This window comes from Pocillopora verrucosa, chromosome 3, assembly GCF_036669915.1.
Source record: "Pocillopora verrucosa isolate sample1 chromosome 3, ASM3666991v2, whole genome shotgun sequence".
Taxonomy (NCBI): domain Eukaryota; kingdom Metazoa; phylum Cnidaria; class Anthozoa; order Scleractinia; family Pocilloporidae; genus Pocillopora; species Pocillopora verrucosa.
Window position 1 is genome coordinate 2,508,463 of NC_089314.1, and position 11,908 is coordinate 2,520,370.

Sequence of the window (11,908 nt, forward strand, 5' to 3'; positions counted from 1 at the left end):
TGCTTTCATGCACCTACCGCACTTTTATGCACCTACCGCGCTTTTACACACCCTGACCGCGGTTCTAGACTTCTACCGCGCTGTTATGCACCCACCGCGCTTTTATACACCCTGACCGCGGTTCTAGACTCCTACCGCACTTTTATGCACCAACCGCGCTTTTATACACCCTGACCACGGTTCTAGTCCTACCGCGCTTTTATACACCCACCGTGTTTTATACACTTATTGCGCTTTTATATACCTACCGCGCCTAAGTGCACCTACCGCAATTTTATGCACCTACTGCGCTTTTATGCACCAACATGTACCGCAGTTTTTTGCTCCAACGGCGCTTTTATACGCCTACCTCTCTTTTATGCATCCTGACCGCGCTTTTATGCACCTACTGTGCTTTTATTCACCTACACGTACAGCAGTTTTATGCCCCAACGGCGCTTTTATGCACCCACCGCACTTATCGCGCCTGAAGTCTAGTACTCTTGGAATTCAAGCCATGTGCTCCAGCATGAACACTGATTTGAAACAATAGAATCAGGCCGCACCCACACGCACCTATCGCGCTTGAAGTCTAGTACTCTTGGCATTCAAGCTATGTGCTCCAACATGAACACTGATTTGAAACGACGATTCTTTAAAGGTAAGATGATTAAATAGAAGTCAACGTTGAGGAAAACGCAAATAAATATCGATAAACTTGGTCGAAAAGCTTCTGCTGTTGAATTATGCGTTCTAAGCCACTAACGCTGTCACGCAAGGGTAATAAATTTTGCGAAGCCAATTTCCGCGAGTTAGAATTTCGCGAATGTAGATTGCAATCTAAGGTAGATTGTTCTCTCTTTCTCCCTGAAACAACAAACTTGCATCGTTAGAAGGAGCTCTTGTCGAAGTCGATTGAATAGTAATTTTTTTCCTTTGGAAGAGGGGAGGGGGGGGGGGGGGAAGGCAAAGTAGCTCAGCTGTTTCGGAGTTCCACCTCATTTCCGGCTCTGCAGCCCAATTGTTTCTCTACTTCCAAAAAAACTGCTACACCCAGAATCCGAGCCTAAGAAACCTTTTAAAGCCATTCTGATGGAGGGTAAGCACTTTCCACACTAATTGTTTCATAGAGAAAGGTTTTTTATTTCACCGCCGAAGCTAGTCAAATTATTTCAGGACAATTTAATAACGTAATCTTTTTCATTCAATGGCCTGCGTGGGAGGCGTTTTGAGGGAAAGGAAAGAGAGTGGGTGAAGAGAGAGGGAAAAATTTAAGGCGAATGGGGCGAAATTTAAGGAATTCTTCCCTGTTCACCGTTCCTCTCGCGCGTTCCCCTCGAGCGTTTTCTCGCGCCTCTCGCGCAGGCCACTGATTTGCTGGATGACACTTTGAACTACATCTCTTACGGTAGGTAAATCCTATGATCAAAAACTTTTTTTAAGTAAATCTGCTAACTGATTTCAAACATGCACGAAAAATATTGTGCCAGTTGCTGATGGGCAAAGCACATCTCTCCAAAGTTCTTGTTGTTTTTTATAAAACAGAATCATAGCAAAAAAAAGAATAAAAATGTGAAGTCAAAGGAGACTTACAGTTATTCATCAAAGCACAACACCATGAACTGAATACAGTCAAAATGATCATAAACACAAGGATAAGACACGTAAACCTGTCTAAACGTACTGGGTATGTACAATACATGTTGGCCATTTATACACTAGCTGCAAACAGTATTATTGAGAATGTTAATAATTTCAGAGTAAGTTTAAAGACCTTGTAATGAGTTAAAATTTTTGCTATAAAAGTCTCTTTCTTGTTGCATTCTATACAGTTATATCATTCAATCATCACGAAACCTTGCATAAGATTGAAGTAAAACTCAACAAATGTACAACTATTGTTACTAAACATTTTCATTAAGCTGTAACAGCAATTTAATCCCTAATATACATACAAACATTGTTTTACTCTCATAAAAATCAATCTACACAAAGTAAACATGCCAATGATTACAAAAAAGCAAACTTTACAGTAACTAATGCAACAACTAACAAACCAAAATAATCAGAAAGTAAGAATCAAAGTAAGAGAAAACAAATGAAGAAAGCTACAATATTCACTTGTCTTGTTTCATGACAATCAACCAATTCAGTGTACAGTTGCACCATTAATTCTTATCGAAGGCATTTTGTGTTTGTGCATGCGATCAGGGAAAGAATGTCCATGTTAATCTAATCTTGCTATGCTACTGCTCCAGCTATTGTTCCATAAGGATGCGCAAATTTTTCATCCATTAACAGGTTCAGCAGTACTGTCACATCATGTTTAAATTGTTTTAGGGTGCTAACAGCGGTTGACTCACCACTTGGCACTTCACTTCCTTCACTATCTGAATAATGGCTGTTAGGTGGTTGCAGTTGACTGTTCTTGCCGCTGTCAGAGGGGGGATAACCCATCCCTTTTGCATCCTCTAGAGGACCTGCATTCTGAAAACTGTCGCAGTTTTCAGTAGTTAAGGCCATTCCCCATGCGCCCCCTTGATTTTCTACATCAGAGCTGTTTGATAAGGTTTGGTAGACAGGTACATCAAGTGACTGCCAAAAGGTACTTGTGCTCTCAGCAAATTCAAAATCTTGCATTCCAGAGCTCCTTTTCCAAAAACTGGCTTCTTTTTCTTCTTCTTCTTCTTCTTCTCCTATAAACTGTGGATGCATTCCTGAAAACCAAAGCTGATCTTCAAGGTCATCAGAATCAACCTCACTACCTGCTGAGCTGACACTGCTCCTCTCTTCATCAGAATGTGTTGGTGTCACACAATAGAAATCCTCTGCTTCTTGGCCATCAAGATCATCATCGCTTTCTTCATCACTGGCAACATACTCACTGATGTTGTCAGGAGCTGGTACAGGGGTAGAGACCTCACACCACTGCACTGTTTCTAACTCTGTGTTTCTGTCTGAGGCTTCCCTGAGCTGGTTTTGCATATCTTCGGTTAAGGTGACTGAAGCATCAAACCAGCCTAGAATTAAATGAAAGAAAAAAAAATCAGACTCTGGATTGTCTTCTTAAGAACACAGTAAGTATTTGATTCAAACTAAACCTACATTTGTTGTGATGGTAACCATTTTTGAACAAGGAAATAATGTCTTTATTTTGAATCTAAGATCAGTTGGAATATCTTTCTATCTCAAAAAGTTTTTTTTTTAATGGAAAACTGGGCAGCCTCGTGTATACAATTGACAATGTTTTTTTTTTTTTTTTAAACAAAGACAAAAACCTTGTCTTAAAGCACAGTAACCCTTTTGATTAAAACAAAACTAATGAGCCATCCCATCAACACATTTCCCACGTTCTTTTTGGTTATTCACCTCAGAAAAAAGTTTTTTTTTAAAAATTAAATGCAAATCTCTAAAAGTCTGTAGTTATCAGAAGATTTAATTATGATTTACATAATCATTAATTACAAATTAAATAAATATATAACAAAAATACAATAATTATCAACATGTTAATTCTATTTGTTCAACAACAAGGAGATAAGATTTAATCATCAAATCAGTTAGGAGGTGGTATCTTCATTTATAGAAAAAAGAAAAAATTATAATTTAAAAACAATTCACAAATCAATAAAACATGTGATGACAGCTAAAAGGAAGAGTAACAGATTTGAGCTTAGGGGTATAGTGGTATTGATGTAAATTGTACAAATTTAAATCATGAATTTGTACCAACTTCAAACTAACTTGTAAAATTACACCTCAAATTTCATTTATTTTATAAAGTAGTCACCCTCCAAAAGTAAAGATAGAAAGAGGTTGTAGAAACTTAAGGTATTATTACATGTAACTGAGGGAATTCAGGTCTTTACAATGGGTTATTTCTAAGAATTTTGTGTTAGGAATGTAGTATCAAATTGAATATAAAACATGTATATCATTGCTTATTTCAAATTAAGCTTTGTTATTCTCTTGCCCTGAGTGGTTTAAAAAGTGTTGATATGCTCACAGAAGGAGAAAATGCACTTGTTGCATGCCAAAATAATGGAGACATAGCATTTTTGAAACAAAGCCAAGCATTGCATGACAAGCAGATTATTGGTAAACACATTAAAAACTGCCCTAAGCCCTATTTTCACATTTTACAAATATTTTACACAATAACAAGATTGTGTTACTACACCACTCCTGTGACAAGCATTTTCAATAAAGTTATATCCACCAGACTGATATTCCAAATAGTAACAAATTGGTATCATCAAATTATTTAAAGTTAATTTGTTATGTATAAAGCTGTTACATGTGAATGAATAAAAGGAATATTACTTTAGTTTCAGTTTTAAGATCAGCATTTGGCTTTTGTACAAGTATGCACTTTGAAATCTAATTCTTAGAGTTTCAGTAGTACTAAACTACTTAAGCAATCTTTGGTTAAAATTGTAAGGGAGATCAGAGCACATACAAATCCACAACAAAAACAGAATTAGGCAGTTCTTTTCAAGGTTTATAGTAACAAACTTTAAGGCTGTGCTTAACTTAAGCTTGGTAATCTAGAAAAGCCCAGTTCTTTTTTAATTTGATAACCTAACTGGAATCTATGAAATTTTTTTTTTCTAAACTGTGACCCCAATTCCTGCATAAATCTTAAGTTAAAGGCTTCAATTGATTCACCTGGGGCCAGTGAGCTTGCCTGATGACACACGCATTGAAGGCAACACATGGCTTTAGTAAAAAAAAAAAAAAAACATTTTTATATCCTGTTAAATACTCAGTTGGAAACCACAAAGGAAATGTGAGCCCCTGCAGAAGCATGTATTAATATCACATTGCATTTTTGAGGTTCTAATTGATCAGATTCTTTTATATTTAGCACCTTGTGTTGATCATAAGATAACAAAATGCTCACCACATGTCGCCCACAGCCAAAATGGTGAAACAACCTTTGATCATAATTTCATTCTAGAAGGCAAATCATTCATGCAGAAAACCTTCTACATCTTTTTTTAATTTAAACCAAATATAAGGATATTACTTGTCAAACAAAAGAGATTTAATGATGCAAGCAAGAAATAACCTGTAAGTAATTGTTTTAAAATCTAAGGCACAGCGCATTCTTCCTAAAATGACTTTATCCCCTTATCTTCAGCAATCTCATGTCCTATTCAAGTATTTAATCCAGAGATTATTATTCCCACATCCTCTTATGCCAAAATTAGAAAAAGAAAATAGATTCAGCAGATTTGTAAGGAAAGATATGGAAATTACAGGTAACATTCCCACCAAATATGTTCTCTAGAGACTTCAATGGCTAGGTTTTTCACAAAACGGCAATTTACAGCTTATTATTTCATGAAAGTGGTCATGCTTGAAGGAATAAGTTTCTTTGTGGTATTATGGAAATTACTTTTAATTATGTCTGATACTTCAATCAGATTTAAGACAGAAGACATGTTTCAGATCATGCAAAGATTGACAAGCAAGATATTTGGATTCTCCTTTCCGATGAGAGATTTAACTAAAACCAGAAGTAAATTTGACTCGCCTAAATTTTTTAGCGATATTAAATCCTATTAAAATTGATCTTCCTTTTTTTCCAAGACAAAACATTTAATAAAACAAATATAAACACAATGGAATCAAGAAAGCTAAATAATAGGAAACATCTGCTAAAGGAGTTAAGAATGATCAAATAAATCTTTAATCACACCAATAGTCAAATTGGCAATATTTATATTTCATGCATATCAGATCTACACAATTTTCTAAAAATACAAAGAATTGAAATCTTACCATTGAGATCTTTGAGATGAAGCACGGCTCTTGTGGTGTTGTGGATTAAGTGAAGTGCCCAGATTGATGCATCCTCCATACTGACATAAACACGAGCATTTATATTCATCAGGCAAACCAAACGATACAAGGCAAGACAGCTTGGAATGGGTTCAACTCCAAATCCGTGACCATGTAGTGAGTCATAATTTGCATCAAATGTGACACCCCCCTGAATCCAGAGTTCGGGGAAGGTAGGCATACAGTCATGAAACACCCACATATTATTGTTTACATCATAGTTTACAAACAAATGGGGGACATAATTGTTATTTACTACTGTCCACATCCCAGCCACTTCTGCTTGAATTTTGTGCTGTTCCTCAATATCCCAGTGATTGCTGCTAATGAAGTATTCACAGTTACTGACATAACCAGTGTCAAAGCCTCCTTCTGATTCATCATCACTGTCAGTGGTGCTACTTGCAATTATACGTCTAGCCTTAGTGTCCTTTCTCTCAAAAGAAAATTGATTACTGATGCTTCTCAATGGCGATCTTGGGCTAGATAACCCACAGCTAGATAGTGATGATGTTGCAGAGTTACATCTACTACTGAGAAGTTTCGGAGGGGACAGGAACAACTCCTTGAACGTACTCACCCCCATAGGATGCATCAGAAAATGAGGGTGGGTGAGTAGGGTAAGAAGTTCGAGAGCATCTTCTCTGAAGGCTACTGATGTTGGACTGCCGTTGGACAAGGTACACGACATAGCAGCTTTCCAATCGAAAACTTCGAAATGAACCCCTGTCTCCCTGTGCTTCAGCCGGTATCTCCATATGCGATAAAAAGTTAACCCGGTTTCCTCCGTCGCATAGGCACGAAATAGACAAAGCCAACGAAACATAACCATGCAACTAGGGATAACTTGATACGGTCGGATGTAGCGTGCTGGTTTTGTCGAAGCTTTCATTTTGCCACTAAACCAGTCCTCGTTGTATCCCCTTCGCTTGTCGATGAAAGTCCACTTGAGATCGTGAGTGTCAAAGAATAATTCAAAGTTCTTATTGAAACCTGACGTGTTGAACTCGTCCTCCTGCTCAAAAACATCCGGAACTTCCCACTTCATCATGGTTCCCGCCATGTGCAAGAACATACTTTCACGCAATTCAATCTCGGTCAACTCATCACCGCTAACACAACAGCAGATGAAATATTTCATATAATCGGCTGTATAGTTTCCCCTTAGAGACAACTCTTGATAAGTGTTCATCCAATTGACGCACGATAGAGACACTTTCTCGTACAGAAACTTCTGCGATGGCCACCGCAATAGTACAAGTCTTCGCCAAAGCGACGGAGTTTTAGCGATGCTCCTCCACTGCTTACAAACCCACGAGCACTTCGTCAGAGTCGGTCCATTAAGATATCCAAATATATGAAGAAGAATTTCGTCTAAAAACACAGCCATAACTTTCTCACGATGTTGACATAGGAAAAATAAAATTGCGCGCCACCTACGATTTCGTCTCGACAAGTTTTTGTTCTCGTCACGAGGTAATGGTTTTGTTTACTTCGCCACCACCGGAAGTCGACCTCGTCTCAAGGAAAGTACCGGTGTCACAGTGATATGTGTACCCCCGTGATATGTGTACCCCCGCACACATATCACTAGTGATATGTGTACCCCTGGTAGGGATACACAAAACACTGAAGCTTTGCACCCGGGCCTTTTAGAGCTTCAAAGAAAACATGTGCCCCATAGACATATATAAGCTTAGCTAGTAATTTGCTGGACAGACAAAAGCGCTTGCTTTACCAAGGGATACACATATTGACTGCGATTGCCGCGATATGCGTATCCACATTGTATCCCAAAGATGTATTGGGGATACACATATCACTGAACGGCGATCGCAGTGATATGTGTATCCCCTGACTAACTCGCTGTCGTCTGTCAATTTGGAATCAATAATACACTTACTAGCCATATATAAGCTTAGCTAGTAATTTGCTAGAAAGACAACAGCGCTTGCTTTACCAAGGGATACACATATCACTTACTACGATTTCCGCGATATGCGTAACCCCGAGATATGTTGAGGATACACATATCACTGAACGAGAGATCTCAGTGATATACGTATCCCCTGGCTAGTACGATGTCGTCTGTGTACTTTTTAAATTTGTCAATGACACATATGATTGGGAATCAATAAAAATTGCTGTCAGTTGGTGAAATATTTCATGCACTTACGTACTAGCCAGTAAAGGAGCTAGTAGCAAGTAATTTCAGTGCTAGACAGGCGACAAAGCCGATACGATTGTAGTCACCAGTGATATGTGAATCCCTAAGATATATTTTTGTTTAAATGACAATTTCGATTCCTTTATATTTCCAATAGATTGTTTGATGTTTGCTACTGGCCCATAAGAACTGTCGGACTCGCGAGTCGTGTCTTTACAGTTCTGATTGTGGAAGATGGTTCAGTGAACGATTTGCGTCCATTAACACAAGTTAGCCGTAATTATTTATTTTTTGGAGGGGAGGGGGGTGGGGGATACACATATCACTGGCCGCCATCTTGGAGGGGGTACACATATCACTAGTGATATGTGTGCGGGGGTACACATATCACGGGGGTACACATATCACTGTGACACCGGAGATGACGTTTCCGAAGTCTCGACGAATTTACTATCGTGACTTCCGGCCAGCTCGCGACTAATTTTCGGAAGTCGAAGCTCGTAAGCAGGCTCAGAAAGTTATGGCATAGAAGTCGGCTGGGGATGGAACAACGGCTGTCGGCGAACGTTATAATTGCACAAGTTTTCAACGTGGCATAGATCCTTTGCTCTTTAAAAGTATTTCCTAACCCTACAGCAATTTTCTAAAACAACACAGCCAAGGCAAAGGTACACTCGTTCTTTTGATTCTTTTATCTATACATTGTTGTTGTTCTGGCTGTAAGCTTGACGTGGCATGTGGCCTGAAGAGAAATCAATTTAACCGTATTTTTTGTACATGACAGAAATTTCATTTCCTCTGTCCCTTCGGTCAATTAAGCTGAGCTACTAAGAAGCAATTTTGTAAAGAAAGATACTCAATCACTCAGAGTTCGGCAACGCAAACATCCTTTCAAAATCAATGTTCGATCGAATACATAACTCTCATTACAGTGTAGCATAATTATCTTAAATGATACGTGTACTTTTCGATTCAGGGAATCAATCATGACAATATAGCATCGATCTGATCAATGTTAAAAATGTAACATACCGATGATCTCCACCAACCTCCCCTCTACAAAGCTCCTTATTTAGATTTTCAAGTTTCTAATAAGCTCCTTTCCCCATACATCATTAGATATTTATCAAATCTAGGCTACTGTTCATCCTTGGAGACCCAGGGGCTGTGAGTCGATTTTGAGTCAGGGTGGAAGAGCCCGACTTGACCTGAAATCGACTCACAGCCCCTGGGTCTCCGAGGATGGGCTACTGTTTAGAAAGTTACTATAATTTGCATCAAAGCCCCAATGGCAAGTATTCTGTTCCTCTCCACTTCTCTCTGATTTTAGCTCTGTCTGCCCTCATTATTCTATGCCAAGGTTCTTTTCCAGACATTTCACTTTTACTGATGTAAAGAATACCTTAAATGATATTGCAAGGTCTTTGCTCAGGAAAGGTCTGTTGTTTCACCGAATTTAACTCACAATCAGTTGCAAAATTTAAATTGTTTCCTTTGCTTTAGCACAGAGTTCATGATTTTTAGATGCATTCATACTGATATAATTTCTTCAGGTCTGGCCCAGTTAAATTTGTAGGGCATCTTTGCTTGCTTGATTTTCTCCTCTTACTTTGCTATTAGTCTGTCCCTTACTTGATATTTTTATGAGAGACTTTTGAGTGTTCAAGTTTATTTAAAAATGCATTGTTAGACCTATATATGTTCTTTTTCTTTGTAGAAACCTTCAAGAAAGAAATTTGTGATCCACAGAAATATGCTTGTGATTGCATACATCTCGTTTGGTGTTCTTTCCGCACTTTGTGGTATTTTCCACTTTTGGTGCAAAACAGGTCAAAGGGATGACACGATGATAGTGAACCCCAACTTTGTCTCATTCCAAAACAGCTACTTCAGAGTTTACTTCCTAGCACTAATGGCTGAATGGCTCCAGGGACCGTACCTTTACAAACTCTACAGTCACTACGGCTTCATTGACACGCAAATTGCCATAATTTATGTGTGTGGCTTTGCCTCAAGTGTTGTGTTTGGAACTTCTAGTGGATACTTTGCAAGTGTGTTTGGCCGTAAAAAGGCTTGTGTAGTTTTCACATTACTGTACTCATTGTGCTGCCTGACGAAGCTGTCAAGAAACTATGGTATTCTAATCCTTGGAAGAATTTTGGGTGGAATCTCTACTTCCTTGTTATTCACAGCTTTTGATGCATGGTATTTGTATGAACACACACAGACCCATAATTTTCCTAGTGAGTGGGTTTCTGCAACATTTGCCAAAGCAACACTCTACAACAGCATCATCTCTGTAGTAGCTGGGATTTTAGCCAACACCGTAGCTGAATGGATGCCTTTTGGACCAGTAGCCCCATTTGTCCTTGCCATACCATTTCTTATTGCAACTGGGATTTTGATCCAATTTACTTGGGATGAAAACTATGGAGGAAAAAATAACAAAGTCATTCAACCATGTATTGAGAGCCTAAGACATATTGTAACAAACAACAAAGTCATGTCTATTGGCATTGTTACCTCACTTTTTGAGAGTGCCATGTACATATTTGTTTTTTTGTGGACTCCTGTTTTGGACAGAGGGCATTTGTATCCTCCTCTGGGAATCATCTTTTCATGTTTCATGTTGTGTGTTACTCTAGGAGGCTTTCTGTTCAATTTTACCGTCAAACTAGGTATAAACCCAGCCAATGTTGTGATTTTAACTGTTATTGTAGCATCTGGGGCAAATATTGGTGCAGTTTTTTCCAATGCCTTGCATCCGAGTACATCATTTATTCTGTTTATTATCTTGGAACTAGCTTGTGGACTGTACTTCCCAGCAATGGGTTGGTTGAGACAAAGGATTCTACCTGAGGCCCATCATGCTGGTATTATAAACTGGTTCAGAGTACCGCTGAATGCTATTGCTGCAATTGTTTTGATGGTACTTCATGACACTCATAGCAGTCATGGTATATCTGCAATATTTGCCCTTTGTTCATTATTGTTGGCTGTGGCAGGTATTGCTGCTGTAAGACTCTCCGTCCTGTCAAGAAATGATGAAAATTTGAAACTTGTCCATGACATGGAAGAAGGACTTTGAAGAACTACATCTAATCAGATATATCTTGCCTTTGGAAGATGTGATCTTCATTTTTAGGTCACAACATGAAGGAAAGGGGTTGACTAAGAAAATTGTGTGGCTGTAAGTCACTAACCTCACTTCAGTTTGATGTAGAAACATTTTACACGCTTAAGTGACCATATTTATTTTCATTGAACTTGAAGAAAAATTTTTAACACATGACAGTATGTGTAAGATTCAGGACAAGGTAGTGTTCGTTACTGTAAGTTCACCCTCTTAACTATGGCCTTTCTCAAGAGAGGTCCCCCTCCCTAAGAAGTTCCCCCAACCATAGCTTTCCCCCCCCTAAAGAAAAATAATTAAAGCATAACATGTGGTGATTAGATATCATCATCAGAACTTGACTTGAGCTAAAACTTGAAAGGTGATCAATCAAAAATTGTTATGGCTGTGTATGATATGTCATAGTGACCAAGAAAGCCAAGAAAGCTAAGTAATTGATCTTAGTTAATTTCTTTCTTTTGTATGTAATGATCTTTTCCTCTCTTTTTGTATTAATTTTCTAGCAGATATACATGTTCATGTTTTCCCATATTTATTATAATTTTAAGTTGTATTTATATATAAACTCTACACTGCCTAGATTAGATATGCTAGTTGCAGTGTACAGTTACCTCTCTGTCATTAATTAACTTTCATTATTTAATTAAAATAAATCAGTTGGAAAAATCTGTTGCAATTTTTCTATCAAACATACAAATAACAGTTTCATCTGTTGTTTCCCCACACATCAGACTTTTAACATTCCAACAAAATCCGACCTTTCTGATCGACACTCACTTAAC

The 11,908-nt window shown here is 38.1% G+C and overlaps 2 protein-coding genes across 2 annotated transcripts; one reads left to right on the forward strand and one right to left on the reverse strand.

Moving 5' to 3' along the window:
* Positions 1 to 1,098: 1,098 nt before the first annotated feature.
* Positions 1,099 to 7,294, reverse strand: LOC131780689 (uncharacterized). Its single transcript, XM_059097296.2, has 2 exons — positions 5,767 to 7,294; positions 1,099 to 2,999 (listed from the first exon to the last, which is right to left on the reverse strand). Exons 1-2 carry the CDS (start codon positions 7,214 to 7,216, stop codon positions 2,221 to 2,223), a joined length of 2,229 nt encoding a protein of 742 aa, XP_058953279.1. The 5' UTR covers positions 7,217 to 7,294; the 3' UTR covers positions 1,099 to 2,220.
* A 1,204-nt stretch (positions 7,295 to 8,498) lies between these two features.
* LOC131780696 (molybdate-anion transporter-like) lies at positions 8,499 to 11,786 on the forward strand. The gene is made up of 2 exons (XM_059097304.2): positions 8,499 to 8,661; positions 9,711 to 11,786. Exon 2 carries the CDS (start codon positions 9,747 to 9,749, stop codon positions 11,079 to 11,081), a length of 1,335 nt encoding a protein of 444 aa, XP_058953287.1. The 5' UTR covers positions 8,499 to 8,661; positions 9,711 to 9,746; the 3' UTR covers positions 11,082 to 11,786.
* The last annotated feature ends 122 nt before the right edge of the window (positions 11,787 to 11,908 follow it).

What these genes read in the sequence shown, in the direction of transcription:
- LOC131780689 (XM_059097296.2), bottom strand. Translation starts at nt 7,216, where the DNA reads ATGGCTGTGTTTTTAGACGAAATTCTTCTTCATATATTTGGATATCTT. An exon ending in TCATCTCAAAGATCTCAATG is followed by an intron (nt 3,000 to 5,766) that starts GTAAGATTTCAA and finishes ATTTAATTCTAG; the next exon opens with GCTGGTTTGATGCTTCAGTC.
- LOC131780696 (XM_059097304.2), top strand. Translation starts at nt 9,747, where the DNA reads ATGCTTGTGATTGCATACATCTCGTTTGGTGTTCTTTCCGCACTTTGT.